Source organism: Daphnia pulicaria, chromosome 5, assembly GCF_021234035.1.
Source record: "Daphnia pulicaria isolate SC F1-1A chromosome 5, SC_F0-13Bv2, whole genome shotgun sequence".
Lineage (NCBI taxonomy): Eukaryota > Metazoa > Arthropoda > Branchiopoda > Diplostraca > Daphniidae > Daphnia > Daphnia pulicaria.
In genome coordinates this window covers 1247902-1264372 of record NC_060917.1, presented here as the reverse complement: position 1 = coordinate 1264372, position 16471 = coordinate 1247902, and the positions used below count along the sequence as shown (strand labels likewise).

General features: G+C 40.2%; 2 protein-coding genes and 2 long non-coding RNA genes across 5 annotated transcripts; 1 reads left to right on the top strand and 3 right to left on the bottom strand.

Annotated features, from left to right (window-relative positions):
* Positions 1-1197: 1197 nt before the first annotated feature.
* LOC124341426 (respirasome Complex Assembly Factor 1-like) lies at positions 1198-1962 on the top strand. The gene is made up of 4 exons (XM_046794526.1): positions 1198-1379; positions 1479-1582; positions 1651-1780; positions 1858-1962. Exons 1-4 carry the CDS (start codon positions 1299-1301, stop codon positions 1894-1896), a joined length of 354 nt encoding a protein of 117 aa, XP_046650482.1. The 5' UTR covers positions 1198-1298; the 3' UTR covers positions 1897-1962.
* LOC124340781 lies at positions 1858-8123 on the bottom strand. 2 transcript variants are annotated; one of them, XM_046793420.1, is made up of 12 exons: positions 8033-8113; positions 7732-7973; positions 7537-7645; positions 7292-7474; positions 6955-7151; positions 6628-6876; positions 6436-6567; positions 6051-6371; positions 5693-5984; positions 4133-5631; positions 3775-4056; positions 1858-3706 (listed from the first exon to the last, which is right to left on the bottom strand). In XM_046793420.1, exons 2-12 carry the CDS (start codon positions 7915-7917, stop codon positions 2102-2104), a joined length of 5055 nt encoding a protein of 1684 aa, XP_046649376.1. In that variant the 5' UTR covers positions 7918-7973; positions 8033-8113; the 3' UTR covers positions 1858-2101. The 2 variants fall into 2 exon arrangements, with proteins under 2 accessions (XP_046649376.1, XP_046649375.1); XM_046793419.1 differs by having other exon boundaries at positions 7732-8123.
* Positions 8124-8453: 330 nt separating this feature from the next.
* Positions 8454-9336, bottom strand: LOC124341467. The gene is made up of 4 exons (XR_006918272.1): positions 9216-9336; positions 8996-9149; positions 8740-8934; positions 8454-8679 (listed from the first exon to the last, which is right to left on the bottom strand). It is a non-coding gene; the product is annotated as an uncharacterized LOC124341467 (long non-coding RNA).
* A 1504-nt stretch (positions 9337-10840) lies between these two features.
* LOC124341574 lies at positions 10841-11496 on the bottom strand. Its single transcript, XR_006918490.1, has 2 exons — positions 11143-11496; positions 10841-11052 (listed from the first exon to the last, which is right to left on the bottom strand). It is a non-coding gene; the product is annotated as an uncharacterized LOC124341574 (long non-coding RNA).
* Between the last annotated feature and the right edge of the window lie 4975 nt (positions 11497-16471).

Below are 16471 nucleotides of genomic sequence, written 5' to 3'. Positions count from 1 at the left end.
TTATCAAGAAACATCACCCTGAATTGATATGTTTATAAATTCTACTTTATTCCTGTTTATTTGCAATTTGAATCTAAGGTACTGATTCAATGGTGGACTCTCCGACTCTAGCTAAGTTAACAATACTAACTAAGTCCCATCTTTTATATTGGCTAATGGCTATTTGTGTTTATTAATGAAATTCAAATATATTTGATTGTTATTGCGAGCCCGAAGGGCGAAGCTAATAATCGCATACGCAGAAAAATAAAAGCCATGTCACTTTGTCTGTCTGTCTGTCTGTCTGTATGTAACGCTCCATAACTCGGGTGTTTCACGACAGATTTAAGACTTTTTGGTCTTAAAAATTAGAGAAAAAATATGCGGTGCGACCAGAACAAAAATTATTTCATTTACTTAATTAGTTCTCCTGTAATTAATGAAAAACTGCTAAAATAATTTTTTAACGACTAGTGACATCTGGCGGTTGCGACTACAATTTTTTTACTTAATGACTGGTGACATCTTGCGGTGGCGACTAGATGTCCATAGCATCGCCGTGATGACGCAATCTTTGATGTCCCAACCATGACGCAACAACTAGATTTGCATTTATGTTTTGTAGTTATTTGACTAAAAGATGTTTATTTTTAAATTCAATTATTGAACTTTATGTGTAAAAATAGGAAAATATGAGTTGAGAAAATTAAACGAAAATAACTTGAAAGGATAAATATTGAACTGGGACAGAAAAATCCCGTTTAAAGACAAAAAAGTCTGTGAAGAAAAGTGTGAATTGTGAATATGTTCAACTAAACAATAGGCCCTGAATTTGTCATTTAAGACAGTTTTCAACTGGCTTACGACTATCCCTTCGCGGCGAGCTGATAAGCTTGCTTTTCTATCTTAAATATATTGCAAATTTATTTCTTACCCTTAATTGAATTTTTAATGAATTCAAAACCAGTCAAAACACAGAATCAGTCGTTATTTGCCATTCGTCGCCATAAATGACTTCATATTTCCTTTCCGGAGTGCAATAGCCACTTTTGACGCTAGAGGACTCCGGACTCCGGAGTGCAATAGCCACTTTTGACGCTAGAGGACTCCGGACTCCGGAGTGCAATAGCCACTTTTGACACTAGAGCGCTCCGGACTCCGGAGTGCAATAGGCGTGACCTTATAAATGGCTTCATGAAATGCAGTCTGCTACATTTCCATTTGATTAGTCTGCTTCTCTGCTTCCTTCTCAATTGACAGTGTGGTGTGTTTGTGTACCATCTTCCCAAACCGTTTTTATTCATTTAGCCAAATTTGAAATGCAAACCAAAAAAGATAAACCTTCACTTCCATCAGTGTGGAATCGAATGTTATCAAAAAATTCCGAGTGGCCTGATAAGGTATAGTAATTCGTTTAATCAAGATTGAAAAGCTTGCGAGTAATCCTACCAGAAGAACCGGTAGCTAATTGAATTTCTTATTCTCCCGTGTTAAATTAGGATGAATTCCTTGATGTTATCTACTGGGCTCGACAAATCATAGCTGTAATATTAGGTCTTATTTGGGGTGTGTTTTCTTTACAAGGATTTATTGGTCTCGCACTGTGAGTATTTTGACTTCCACAAATCATGCTTGGGTGTATCCATTAATGATTTATGATTGAATTTTTAGATTTGCATTAGCAAATGCCGGTATTTTGTATGTTTACTTCACTTCCTTCCAGTCCATTGATGAAGAGGAGTATGGTGGTGTCTGGGAATTGACTAAAGAAGGATTTATGACCTCTTTTGCAGGTTTTCTTGTAAGTACACAAAATTTGTAAGACTTCTGTGTGAACAATGTGAAGCCATATTAAAATTTTTTTTTCTTTTATTAAAGGTGACTTGGACAATAATTTACTCAGGCCTTCATCATTAAAATAATCAATCTAACAAGTTTTCAAAAGTGAAATAAACTTGTCCTTGCTATTGGCATAACATGTAACCAGTAGGCCTAAATCTTTTTTTTTTCTTTTATTACAATACCATGTAATTTTTAACAAAAGCAAAAACAGCAAGAAAATCTAGAAGAGAATATAACAATAATAGGTGTGTTACATAATGAAGACAGATATAATCATGTTTTAGTATCTGGACATAGGTTTCAGTACATAGTCTGAGGATCGACTATTCGGAGGTGTTTTACCACTATTAATTATTTTTGTATCACTGCACATTCGGGCGAATTCAAACCACAGTTTACGAGCGTTCCTCTCCCGCAAAACAAAGAAAGCAAAAATAGCAAATCCTTGCAGTGAATTAAAAATGCAAAATAGATATGCGAAAACGAGTCGAGCATCGCCAATCGATACAAATCCAAATATCCAAGTCAGACCTAACAAGAAAAATATACAAATAGCCATGCGAAACTGATACCAAGATCTTGTCTTGACAGACTGAGATGTCCTGAGGTCTATCCGCATTTGTATGCAAAATACGCTTTTGAGAACACCAATAAAAATGAAGATGTTGAACATAAGCATAATGGAAATGGGTATCAAAACTGTGAAATAAAAGGCCTCAAGTTCCAACCAACAGAATTTATCGCCTATAGCATACAGGTCTGGATCGTAGATGAAAATCCCAAGAACGGGTAATACAGGAAGCCCCCATGCCAGCGGACTAGCCCTTCTCATGAAGCAGGACTTGTAATTTTGCGCTCCAACAACCAAAACGTATTGGAGATACTGATAGATCCCTTCCACTACCATCCATGCAAAAGAAGCTAAAAGGAAATAGTGCATCGACGCTGCTGTTGCCTTACACACTCTGTGATCAAACGTCACTAAACCAGCGCAGAGGAAGCAACCGGTCACACAGAAGAGAGCCAACGAGAAATTAAAAAGAATTTTGTTTCCTAAAGATTTCCTCCATTTTCTAAATAGGAAAAATGTTAATATAACTAGGGAAAGACCGATCATTGAAGCGACGCATCCTACAACAGAAATAAGACTGAGGGCGAATCGGTGACGTTCATCAATCGTCTTGTTTTTATCAAAGTAAGGGAATAGTAAGGCTAGCGGAGTTAGATGATTGCATTCGCAAATATACAAATCCTGATTCCTACCCGTATACTGGCAACCAAATGGAGACCAACCACCGGAGGATGACTTGTCCCAGAAGACGCAGACTGGGATGACCGACTGGTTATGCTGAGATCGTGAACGGAAGAAAATTCGGACGGTTTCAGTCAGGTTGGAAATAATTAAATTACCTACTTGTGCTACGATAATTGCGCTGTCTACTACATAAGTGGATTCTTCATTCGTAAAAATGGAAGTGAAAGGCCGTGCATCAAAGAGATCGCCATTAGCGAAGACGCTGAAGGAAAGTCGTAAACTAGTGTCTGATCTTCTGAGACCTTGGCGTTTACGGATTTCTTCCACTGGTAGAATGATGGCAATATCTCTATTAACCAGCTCCTCTTCTAGATTAGTTTTTGAATCGTTTTGAAGAATTCGAGACCCGTTTTGGACTTCCAAACTGTTTTTGGCTACGTTAGCCCCGTATCCTACGACATGTAACGGATTCAGGATGGATTCTGTCGACATCATTGGATGTTGGAACACCACGCTGTCCTGACCATTTGGTATGATAACGTGTCCCATAACTTGCTCTAGGCTTTCCACCAAAGAGTTCGACACTCCTGATAAAAATTGTGCTTGCCCAAGTTGACTTGACGCCAACATCTGTACAAAAGAAATTTAATAGTTTTTAATAATTTTGGCAATTTGATATCACAAGTCTGATAGCTAACCGTTGTTAAAGTTTTCGAAACATCATTAAATTCTCGCACTGTAGGTTCCGGAATCCGCTGAACGCTTGCGTGGAGTAGTCGAGCGGCCTGGCCAATTTCAATCCCAAAAGGTCCGTTATGGGGTGATCCTGTCCACTTAGTCTCCGCGATTTCGCTCAGTCTACCTAAAGCGCTCGATGGGTCGGTATTATTTTCTGTAACGTCATCCGTTAATTTTCTCAGTTGCGTAAGTAAATTTGTCGCGGGTCTGCAACTGCCATTATTAGATTTCAAAAATTCTTCCTGTAAAGTAATGATTAGCAATCTTTAAAAGCGTCCAACTACACTGCCTTATAAGCTTATAACAAAATTATTTTACGTTAAAAGGTTCCCAAATGGCTCCGGTGTTGGGATTTCCGACACATCTTCGTAAAATTGGGTAGCCGGTTACAGTTTCGCATGGATTAGAAGATTCTGACGCAATTCCAATAGGGACTTCATTCCAAGTTACATTGAGCAACTCCGTGGTTCCTTTGGACGGAACTGTGAAAGTTTCTTGTTCGCAAACTTCTGCACTCCTGATGTGTGTCAGCTGATAGAACAATTGATTCTCTTCTTGTAAGAGGAACGCATTCTTCATTATTTCTGGCCAATTCTGTTGATTATTCGATCTGCTAGTAATCACCGCGCGCACTAGAATACTCTTCGTTTGGTTGTAGTTCCACCATCGATGGCCGGTAACTTGTACGGTGACTCCATTGATTCCAAGTCTCTCTAATCGTTTGCTGAGGTCCGTCAGGGGGTCAGGTCGAAAATTGATGGAGTTGTTTTGATTATCGACTTGCAATCCGTGACCGTCTAATACGTCGAACATCATCACGTATACGAAAGAATTGTCCGGTCGTAGCACGATAACGGGCTCGGAGCGAACGAATCGACGTGGCCAACCCACCCAACTCTCGCAATGAAGAACTTTTGCCACACTAAAATTGGGCCGAAGTGAAAAACCATCTGGGAAGAGATTGATCGTTTGAATCATTTCTCCATCTAGGTAACAATTGACTTGAATTCCAACTTCTGTCGCCGGTGGGACACCAAAAATCCACGGTCTCCAACCGAGAGAAAAGAGTTCCGTCAAGTTGGCGAAGAAGTTTGGCATTGGATTAACATAGTTATGTGTTTCCTGCATCAATTGTACTTGCACAAATTCGTCAGGAGTATGACTCACTCTAATATTTTGAATCGCAGACAAATCGATCACAGCTTGGCAAAGGACATGATGACGAAATTCAGAACTGGGCAGCAAATCCCAGGCATCATTCGAAATAATGCCAAAGCGACCGTCTGTCCAGTTAGCTGATGGATGCCAGTTAAAGTGTTGAAATGCGCAATTTTTCTCAGAGTTAAGCCAACAGAACTTTCCGTCGGATTCCGACCAGAATAACCCAATCCATGCCGATTTGAGTTGCGAAGTACCGGTATGGTATACACTGGAACGGACAGCATTCCATTGATGGATCTTCCCCGCATTTTCGAACGTTGCCATGGACACATTGGCTGCCATTCCAATGTGTTGGTAACGACAGTTTAGGCCCGCCTGCTCCCAGTTCATAGGTAACACACTTTGAAGTAGCGAGAAGCACGTAAGTTGCCCTCCTTGGATTATGTAACCGAACCAAGGTGGTGAGCACAAGTTGTTGGATGCCACCGTTTCAGCACCACGTCTAGGCCGATAAACGCAGACCGCTGGTATCGCTCTAGTGGAACAAAGTACCACTTCACTGTTGGAATTCTTCGTCAATAACACACATTCATCCTCATCCGTTGTAAGATTTTTGAAGCGTTCGACCGTGCTCGGCAAGCTGATTCCTTCTGGACCTGGAAAAATGAATAATATCTGTTAGCCATTCAAGTATATAGACCAAAAAGAATAAAATACCATAGTTGACTGAAGAATAGTATAGTAATGGGCCGTAAATAGACGAGCGACGAACTGGCAACCACATGTCTTGCGGCGTTCCTTCGTTTTGTTGGTATTGGGCAATGACGGAATGGTGAGTTGTGTAATCGACGGACAACATGTCATGAGTAGGCCAATCGTTCATGCAAGCGGACATCGTTTCATGCCAAGATCCGTTTTCGGTTACTTTGAAACATACTTGCGTAGTCTCCAGCCATTGGTAGCCATGTCGACAACGAGTTTCGGGTTGTGTGACTACCCTTTTGCATTTCTTTTGAAACCATTTGGAAAATTAATTCAAGAATCGATTATCATAATAATGCGCAAAATTATCTACCTCAAGATTTAACGGCGTTAACGAAGCACCTTCTGAAAAGTCTGGTAGGCACTGCCGGTCTGTCAGCGATTCGAATCTGTTATTATCCTGGATGCAAAACAACTTCTCACTGATCGGATTTAAATTCGGAGTGACCCAAGAAGGCGGCCAAAAAATTTGAGAAATCTCTGCAGAATGTGGAATGGTGATCGTCTCGTTATGTTTCGGGCAATAAGTCGTCCACTTGACGCTTATTTTTTCCGCTCCCGAAAGAGAACGTAGTTGCTGGTTGTTGTTGACTTTGTCACTGATGACGTCCATTATGTGAAAGAAGGTACCATCCTAAGATAAATAAGTTAAAGGTAAGTTTGTGTTACGGAGGCAGTTATGAAATTTTTCTTTTTACCGGATATTGCGTGACAATGTCAACATACAGCGAATGCCGGTATTCTATTTCGTTTGGGCTGATGGGTAGAGAATACAAGGGGTCCCAAGACGTCTCGAAATCACTCAACTTTAAGTGATCCTCGAGAACATTCTGCGAATGGAAATATTCAGAATCAATGAAAGAATTTTTCTTGTTGTTTCAGTAACCTACCTCGTGAATGAAATCCCGGACTTGTCCCATAATTGCATCAATGCTCATGGCTTTTTTGGCTGATTTGAGTATGAAAATTGAAACAACTGCGTTCAACACCTTGCGATACGTAACAATGATTGCATTGGAAGGCGTTGCTAGCACCTCGCCAAATTCTTTGACCTGGCATTGGTAAGTGCCTTGCTTCTGATAAAGGGCGTCTTCCGATACAGTTTTACTTTTGTCGTGAACCGTGGCAGGAATCAAAGCCTGCAAATGTTAAATGTAGAATTTGCAAGAATGACGATTCAATTCTACTATTATTCACTATAATATTTAATGACAAACCGAATCGTTATTCCCCATGAAAACGCCATCTTTTATCCATGAATATTCCAATTTCCGGGACCCATGATAGGTGACTTTACATTTGAGCATCAAATTTGTTTCATTTCGTTCGATTTCCAAGTTGTTTGTCACGATCCTTTGCTCATAGGCTTTCGGGTCGATCACCAGTCTGACTTGCAGATCCCCGTGAGGGAGAACTTAAACAAAATAAAGCCAATTATTTACATAAAGCTAAAGCTTAAAAATAACAGAAAATAACATTATTTTCATGAAGGTTAAAAATTTTTGCTTAAAATATGGTGCTGCAATAACGGAACTATGTGGTGAAGTCACTCACCGAGATTGTTCAGCTGGCTTTTCCTGTTGATACTGATGGCGCAGATGATCGCAAAAGAAGAGTTGCAGTCTACCGATTCATAGAGCATCCGGTGGTTAACAACGACGCAATCCCTTTTTTCGGACCACTGGCGTGGTAAAGGATGTCCTGGAACCCATTCGGATGCTGCGATAGGTACGAATGCTGAACACAAAAAGTCAAATATGTTAAACTGATCAAGAAAGGAGATTTTCATCGAAACTTACCCGGCTGATCATGAAGCAACTGGAAACGGTGATTAATGCGATGTAAACTGGACCACACTCTTCCACTGGAAATGCTGATATTCATTTTTGACATCCATTCTTCGATGTACTAAGTAAAAAATCAAGGAAGAAAATGGTTAAAATACTTGGAAATTGCGTAGGACATTACTCGATAAAAGAATCGCGTCAACTTACGGCTGAGTGTTGAGAAAAAATAAGCGAGCCTCCGCTTCGGGTACAATCTCCATAGGCTGTTGTCCAATTGGATGGGGCCAATCGGGTCCAATAGCAAAAAAGTTGCCCATTTTCGCAGTGAAGCTTTTCACCGTGAACTCGAAATAAAACGGCTGCCAAGACGACGATCAGTCCGTAAAGGTACATCTCGAGAAACTGATGAATGTACCCGGAGCTTTGGCTTTTGGCGGCGTCCCCAGAGCCTAATGGTGGTTTCCTGATAAACATTGAATTGAGAAACACAAAGACGTCACATCCTTACGAGAGCAGTCACGTCATCCTCATAGTAAAGGCCTGCAGTATGTCAATATTGTTTATAAATAGTAACGTGAGAGAGATTGCGTGATAATTCCTCGAGCAGTGCTTCTCTTTTACCATCATTTTCATCCGATCAAAGTTCACATTTCCACAGCCTTCTACAAAAATGTGGTCCAAAGGATTCGTTTCGTTCAGGAAGAAATCGATACCTTTCTGACTCACATTAGAACAACCCTGAAACAGTAAATTGGTCAAATACTTGAAACTGTTTTTAGTGAAAGCTTCCTCAATGATCTGCTGGTCATCAAGAGTGAAACAATTAAATATGGAAACCGCTGTAAGAGCAGGGGAAGTCAAAAGCAAAAAAGGGACATTTTGAGGTTTTTCACTGTATTTTGTTAACTGTTTTCTCCATCATGCCTTCATGATTCTCTGTTTTCATTACGAATACTACGAAAAACTTTGAGGATATCAGAATCATTGTCGCAATCTAATTCTTCCAGCTCTGGCAAATGTTCGATAGCACATTGAATTCCGAAATGAGTCACTTCCGTTCCCCAGACAGATAGTTTGTGAAGGGCACTTTGACCGTTGCAGAAAATTTGCATTACGGAATCGGTAACACCAGGGCAGCGTTCGACTAACAACTCGCTAAGGAAAAAAAAATGAAATGTGTACAATCAATTAACTTCTTAAAAGGGGACCCTATACCTTATTTTTGGTTTACAAGTTGATCCAAGATTTATCATGCAGCTTGCACCATAAATTGTGTAAGACAAATCAAGAATTTGCAAGTGTTCAAATCGCTGCAAGATAGAAGTAAAAGTCTCTAACTTCTACTTTTGAATTTCTTTTTTCATTGAAATAATCATTACTGCCATCTTGAATCTTCAGTGTAGTTAGTTGCTGTGATTGCAAAGAGTTATACATAAATTTACTCCTATAATATTGCTGAATTAATTATTACCGAACATCTGAACGATGCCAAACCACAAATGCGAAGATTTTCTTTGGCATGACATCCAGTACGCAGATAATCTGTAAATGTAAATCAAACATGTCCTCTGTTAGCGAGTAGTTTTCCAAGAGATATTCAGTCATGTACTCCAGACAATGATAAGCTGTGTGCAGTCCAAATAGCATAATAAAATAACAGTAATAACAATAACCAACTATTTCATACTCACGCAGATGATAAAAATGACAAGAAACGAGCTCTGAACTACGCGATGCCGTCCACTTCTCCATGTTGTCAACGATATTATCCATACACAATCCCGAAAGAGATTTTCCGTACCATTTCGGCTGATTTGTTGAAAAGCTAAACGCTGCCCTGGTGTTACCGATTCCGTAATGCAAGTTTTCTGCAACGGTCAAAGTGCCCTTCACAAACTATCTGTCTGGGGAACGGAAGTGACTCATATCGGAATTCAATGTGCTATCGAACATTTGCCAGAGCTGGAAGAATTAGATTGCGACAATGATTCTGATATCCTCAAAGTTTTTCGTAGTATTCGTAATGAAAACAGAGAATCATGAAGGCATGATGGAGAAAACAGTTAACAAAATACAGTGAAAAACCTCAAAATAAAATGCCTCTTAAAGACTAAAACCGTCAACGGAAAAAGCCTCGAAAAAAAGCCTTTTCTTTCTCTTTCCCCAGCCTTTCCCCTAATAACTGGGCGCGAAAATAGGTTGCCAGATTTTAAAATTTATGTGAGACGGTATGGAACCAAAATATAAAATATATTGTAAATTTGTCCACAACAAAATACAAATTGCAAATAATATTCGCAACAAAATAATTGAAAAAAAATAAGTCCCTTTTTTAAATGTAAATTTAACCTCCCGGCTCCCGCGTGTTTTCACGCTCCAGTTTTTACGTGAACAACCAAACGAGAAACGAACCGGGAAGAAATTTTCTATCAATTTATGTGGCCACTGAATTCGAGTGTTTAGAAAATTAACAAATTCTTCCTATCCATTTACATTTTTTTGTGGAGAGAAAGATCTCGTTAAGGTGAATGAATGAATTTTAACGAAGCAGAGACGAGAACAAGTCAAACCTAGAGTCTATAGCGAAAATTAAGAGGAAATTTTTTATAGAATATAGGTTTGGGTTGAAATTATGATTAGTTTATTATGATTAGTAAATAGCAATTATGATAATACGCACGTTACTGACATTGGAACAGATTTAAAAATCAAAAACCTAAATTTTACCGCCAAGTGCCGACGCTAGGCAGTAACAAAAAAGTAAAAAGAACGACCATCAGATGTCGCAACTGCCTGCTTTTCATTGAACAAAAAATGATCCTATTTTACTAGTTCAGGTTATAAGTTGGAAGGTTTTTCTGTATGTTATTTCCAGACATTTCGTCTAACGATTTGATTTGTCAATTTTGTTCAAGATTGTAACTATACAACTGAATTTTGAACGCACTTCTATCCATTGTTGAGCCAGAAAGAAATTAATAATCCTATGGAGGTACATAATAAATCACGGAAAACCTCTGAAAAATAACATCCATATATTTACGGAGGCGTCTCCCCTCCTGTATTTACCTAATCCAATTGCCGCTCTGCTGCCTGCCGGTTGCGCTGTCTATTTCTTTCCCTTTGACACGATTTCCTCCTCTGTTTTGATCGCCGCCTGTCGACCGGAATCTACAAAGCGATGAGCCGAGTTCGCGTATAGTTCAGCCACCGGCAGCAGTGTCGCTTGTGAGCTCTTTGATCCGCTCAATTAATCCAATCCCTCCTCACCGTCACCCGACACCCAACACAACACTCTCCTTCCTTCCAACTTTTCTCTGATTCACGCCTCGCTCATATGAAAGTCTGAGCTATAAAGCACCGGTCTCTCTGTTGTATACACTTGTTTGCATCAACTCGACAAATCCGATCCACTATACAGCACTCACCGTAATATCCGCTATTGTTTCGCAGCCGTTGCGATCAAATTCCGGGGGCCTATGGATGTTGAGGCCGCGCTGCACCAGCAGGAGAACTAGGCCCAGCTCTCTCTAAATTATTATTGATATTTTTGTAAGAAATAAACATATAAAAAGAGGACACTGGCCTACATAGAATCTCTCTCTCTCTGTATACTACCTTACATAATAGAGAGAAAAAGGGAGTGGGGGTTCTATCTGCCCTGCAAAAATCATGTGTCTATTCAAGAGCTTTTTCCGCTCTTATTGTCGCTGGCTTCAGTCCGTGCCGTGGCTGGCTGTGTGTTTTGTGTCTATAAAAGCAGCAACGTATAGGATATAGCCGGCATCTTCTAACTTTGTTAGGCCATTATATACTGGGCTATATACACACACAGGAGCAAGCAGTGGAGCAAGTCAAGCAAATAGACAGCCAACATCGTCGACCGGGGAGTACATATAGTATATATAGATAGAGCAAAGTGGATTTCGATCAACACGCCATAGGTATATATATATATATACTCGTATATACTGAATAGATTTATAGAAATAGACAAACACGAGCGCAGGGACTCTCTCTTTTATTCGCCCTTTTTTCTCTCCGTGTAGACACACACACACACAGACACACATGTTCTGTTTGCATCATGAGCTGCTGCTTTGCTCTATATGGACTCGTCGGTTATGCTGAACACGAGAGCCCCCGAAAGATCTATACTCTATATAAAGGTGCTGTGCTATACTGGCACACTGTGAGGGATAGACGAGAGCGAGCGCGCTGAAATCAAGTCTTTCATGCTCGGTAGGTCCTCGTGATTTGATTATGTCCTGGCTGCTCCTCGCTGCTACACACACACACACACAGGAACCTTGGTGTGTAGAGTCGTGTTCTTCATGACTTTTCTCCCATCCACCGCCCTTCTTTTCTCTCTCCCCCCCTCTTCCTCACAGCAGTCCCGCTCGCCATCAATCAATACAAGTTGCTCCGGCTTCTCCCTTTTTTTTCCAAATGTTTAGTACATTATTATATGTTGTATTTATTATTTCTTTTAGATCTATATGACCAGAGGGAAATCAAAACTTGGCGCTTGCTATACATGTAGCACACGCCCCCCTTTTCTATTCAGATGATCCCCTTTATTCCCGATCCCTATTCATTTCCAACATGATGTTTCCCGTCAATATGTCAGAAAAACCTCCATTAATCCACCATGCATATGTAAGTCGTCAGTATAGAGACACTTGACTTATTTCTTTCTCGTTTTCAGCTGGTGGCGATTGATCCCAGGCGATGGAATGAAAGAGGGAGAACAATATAATCGACTTGTCGTTCCTACATATAGTACTTGTACGTAATACACTCGCCGAAAATGTACGTACACACCCAATAGTCACACCCAGCAGCAACTGAACATTATATACATGTAAGAATCTCTTGTTCTCAGTGCATCATATGCTGGTGGAACTTATAGAAAATAAATGTCGGTGCTTGGTTTCTCTCGTGAGGACTTTTATATACTCGACTCGATCCTTTTTCAGTCCGGATGAAAAATCTATGATTGATCCGCAAAGAGACAAAGGATTAGATATTCTTCTTCGAGCAGCAGCAGCAGCAGCTTCTTGGCGTCGGGAAAATCTCATCGACACTTTCGAAAAAAGCTGAAAAGAAAGAACCTACCACACATTGTCACGAGAGTGGATCACAGACTTTCTTTCCATTATTTAAACGCAGCACGCGTATTATACTGGCAGCAGCAGAGAAGCGCTGCTGTGCTGGTGCCGCTCATTGTTTCCCAACGTGTGGTGCAGCAGCCACTTGAAGGGAAAATATAAAAATGGGCGAAAATTCATCAATGAACTGTAAATCTTGCTCCTATTTATGCATCACACGCATGTGTGTGTCTATTATTAGGGCTCGCTGATTGGTCCGAAACGGCCAGAGGTAACCTGTCAACTCGACACCTTTATGGGCCATGAAGCCGTGCCCACTTTAAAGACTATTTTATGTCCTTATTGTTTAGCATTTTTTTTCTTTTTTCCCCCTTCTGGAATCTCTCTCGATCTTTTTTTCTTTTCAATTACACACAAAGTTGTGTGCCAAGCTCCTTATTTTTGTGTTTCTTTTCTTTTCTGATAGCCATAATAAGAACGTAATAACACGACCGATGCTGCTGGACCTTCTGCTGCTGCTGCTGCTGCTGATGGGTGGCCTCGGCGATAAATAATCGCGAACCGCTGGGGCTAACCCCCAAGTGTGACACTAACTGGTGCAATCTCGCATAGTTGAGAGAATTCAGAGCAGAGCTGCTGGTCGTCTCGTGGATGTGCAATCAAATTCCTAGATGATTCATTTGACTATACATACTCTAAAATACATATGCCGGACTTATATATATTATGCAATTACGTTTTTTTAAATTTCTCGACTGCAATTTTGCTCCGATGATGTAGAAAATTGTAACGGGGAAAGTTCTGGATCAATATTTCATGTCATTTCTTTTCGGGTAAAAAATTTGGCTGTGATAATGACGTCAGAAGAGGTGAAAAGGTGATGTGAAAAAGAAGAAAAACATTTGTTGATCTGTTGATGCGGTTCGTTATTGTTCCAATTCCAAATTCTTCTTCGCTATAACCGATTTGAGTTTGTCACGAATCGCGCTCGACTCACGCGAGCAGAGGCCCCCGGCCGAAATAAAATTTCACGCCGGGGACAGCATATAGTTTTCCACACACCGTCTTTGAGGGCCCAACACATCAGCAATTCAAGTCAAACGTGGGTATGTGTATTGTATATATATAAATTTGTGAGCTAAGCAGACCATATCTTATCTTTTTTTATTATTTGATTTGCGGAATTTCGGTATTTTTTTTTGTTTTGTGGAACACCACAGCACATTTCCAATTTTTTGTCTTCTTCTGACTTGTATAAAAGTCACTACTACTACTTCTACTATTTCTTTCCTTTTCAAAAAAAAAAATAAAAATATATATTTTATGATAAGAAATACACAGCGGTTGCGGTCGGTGCTCTCACGGAGAAAGATAGTAAGAAGAAGAAGAAGAAAAGTTTGTGTTGTGGAATAGAAGACGCCCAGCCGAGCTGTCGCATCGCGCATGTAAGACGAAGAAAACGGCTATGCGGTATATAGCCTACTCGCTCTCTTATATAAGGATACATAAGAAATGGAACTGCATTTCCAGATAGATATATATATATAAATATCCTCCTCCATGTAGAGCCGTTTCTTTACTTTTTTTCTTTTTCCTTTCCTGGGAGTTGAAAGAAGAAGTAGGAGAAGAAGAAGAAGAAGAAGAAGCGGGACGTGTTGGACTTTACCAGGGGACCCCCAGCAGGTTGGCCGAGCAACTTCAGCGGGGGACAAATATCTACTGCGGACGCGACACCTGGCCAACATATAACCATCGCACTGCTGCTCTCCTACAATACCCCCAAAAAGCATCTACTGTATTATAAATACACACACACGCACACCTATATAATACTATTATTATTATTATTATTACATTCTACGGTCGTATATAAGCGAGAGACGGGCACAAACCCCCCCCTTTAACCCGTTTAATATTTTTTTATCTTCTTTTAAATGCAAAATAAAAATACAAAAATATATTTTCTCTTTTAACTTTTGTTACTTTTGATGGCGGAAGAAGAAAAATAAACCCTCCCCCTCCAAAAAGGTGTACATAGAGTCAAAAGTTGCGTCACGCAGTTCTTCTTCTTCTCCATATGGACATTCGCGTTATTTACATTATGTCGTCGGCGTGTGCGCTATTATTCAAAGATGAAAGATAACCGAGCCCTATAATATTACGTAAAAGAAAAAAAAAAACTAAAAGAGTCCAAGTGCAACGAAAAATATGGATATGGCGATCCAAAAACGGGCAGACTAAATAATATCGGGAATAAATGTTGTAATGTACAGAGTGCGTCGCGTCGGAGATGTTGTTTATAATGCCGGCATAACGTAAATAAGGGCCTGGACGGCTTCGGTGTAGTATATTATACAGCAGTGCAGTATACAGACTGTATAAGAAACCTTTGGCTGGAACATTGACAAATGACATGATATTTCTTCTCCTTTCCCGGAGAGAGAGAGACTGAGGAGGTACGCCGAAGAGCAGGCGATAGAAACTATCCCAAAAAGAGCCGCCCACACTTTGTCACTTTGGAGTTGGGATGCGATTTTTCAAGCGATAGGGGAGAAGAAGAAGAAGAAGACGCCAGGAGACATTTGAATCGAAAGCAATCTGTTGGCAATTATGTTCACATTCGAGGCCGCGCCACCCGACCAAACCGATCGTGTACGAGCTGAGAGAGAAAGAAAGCAAAAAGGGAACTTATTATTTTCTCGCTTCTTCTTCTTCCCAGCAGTCGACAATGTGTGATGTCATCTCATTAGACTTGGAAATAACAATGCAGACTACGCATTACCTATACCCAAATGCTCGAATCTTTCATTTCTTTTCTATTCACCATCGTCCGTCCTATACGAAGTTTATTTCTACTAAAATTCGGAACGCTTGGAATTGTTCACAAGGTCGTGAAAAAGGGCGTTGCCTTGAAAAGGAGGAAGTCCAAGAGTCCACTAGAATAGTATACATCGAATGCATTATTGGAAGGTGTTCAAAATATATAATCAACAGCAGATAACCGAAAATGCGTTGGAAGATGTTTGACGTTAAGAGTCGACGATTTTTCCCAGCTGATTCACTAATGAAAGGCTCTCGTTCGGCCATCACGCCACTACCGTGTGCTGCTGGAAAAGGCGGTCAGGATTTATATCTGTAATAACGTTGTATATACTACTATAGGTACTACCTTATATACAATTCTTTCTCTCCTCGGTATATATTCTTATTTTTTTTTTTTACAGTTATCGGCCGTTTGATCGTTTCACCTCCACCGAGACTATATAAAAGCCAGTTAGCTTTTCTTTTAAGCTTTTCTCTCTCCGCACGGCCATTGTTTGATGGTAGAGAAGAACAGTGGCTCTCTTAATAACTATAAACCCCGCTGTTATATCATGCAAAATCGATTCTTTTTTTTTTCCGTTTTCAAATCGAGTCTTTGTCTTTTATTCGGCCCGGCTAGATCCTCTCGTTTGTTATTGGGGCCCATCAGCATATTACGGTTCGATCGCGGCAAATGCACGGCAGCCTCGTCAAGCAGCTGCCGATCGCCGGCGTCTATATAATCTACACTAATATCACCCAAAAAAGATGAAAAAGAGAATCTAAAAACAATAGAGAAAAGAAAAGATGGAAGCCCTGCTGGGGATACCTGGACAACTAAACGATGGTGTATAAGCAGCCAGCTTCCCATTCGATGAGCGGGAGCGGGAAAAGATGTGATGAAAATATACAGCTTTTTAAAAGGATGCTGGGCTCTCTCCTTAATGTTACAGTAATGAGATGAAGGGAAATTCAGCGCCGAAACGAGAAAAAAAATGGAAGATTAAAAGCTCATTCCTTTTTGGTGTTTTTTT

Coding starts and splice junctions, on each gene's coding strand:
- LOC124341426 (XM_046794526.1), top strand. CDS start 1,299: ATGCAAACCAAAAAAGATAAACCTTCACTTCCATCAGTGTGGAATCGA. Junction 1,380..1,478: donor ATTCCGAGTGGCCTGATAAG/GTATAGTAATTC, acceptor GTGTTAAATTAG/GATGAATTCCTTGATGTTAT. Junction 1,583..1,650: donor GGATTTATTGGTCTCGCACT/GTGAGTATTTTG, acceptor TTGAATTTTTAG/ATTTGCATTAGCAAATGCCG.
- LOC124340781 (XM_046793419.1), bottom strand. CDS start 7,998: ATGTTTATCAGGAAACCACCATTAGGCTCTGGGGACGCCGCCAAAAGC. Junction 7,646..7,731: donor TTTTTTCTCAACACTCAGCC/GTAAGTTGACGC, acceptor TTTTTTACTTAG/TACATCGAAGAATGGATGTC. Junction 7,475..7,536: donor GTTGCTTCATGATCAGCCGG/GTAAGTTTCGAT, acceptor TTTTGTGTTCAG/CATTCGTACCTATCGCAGCA.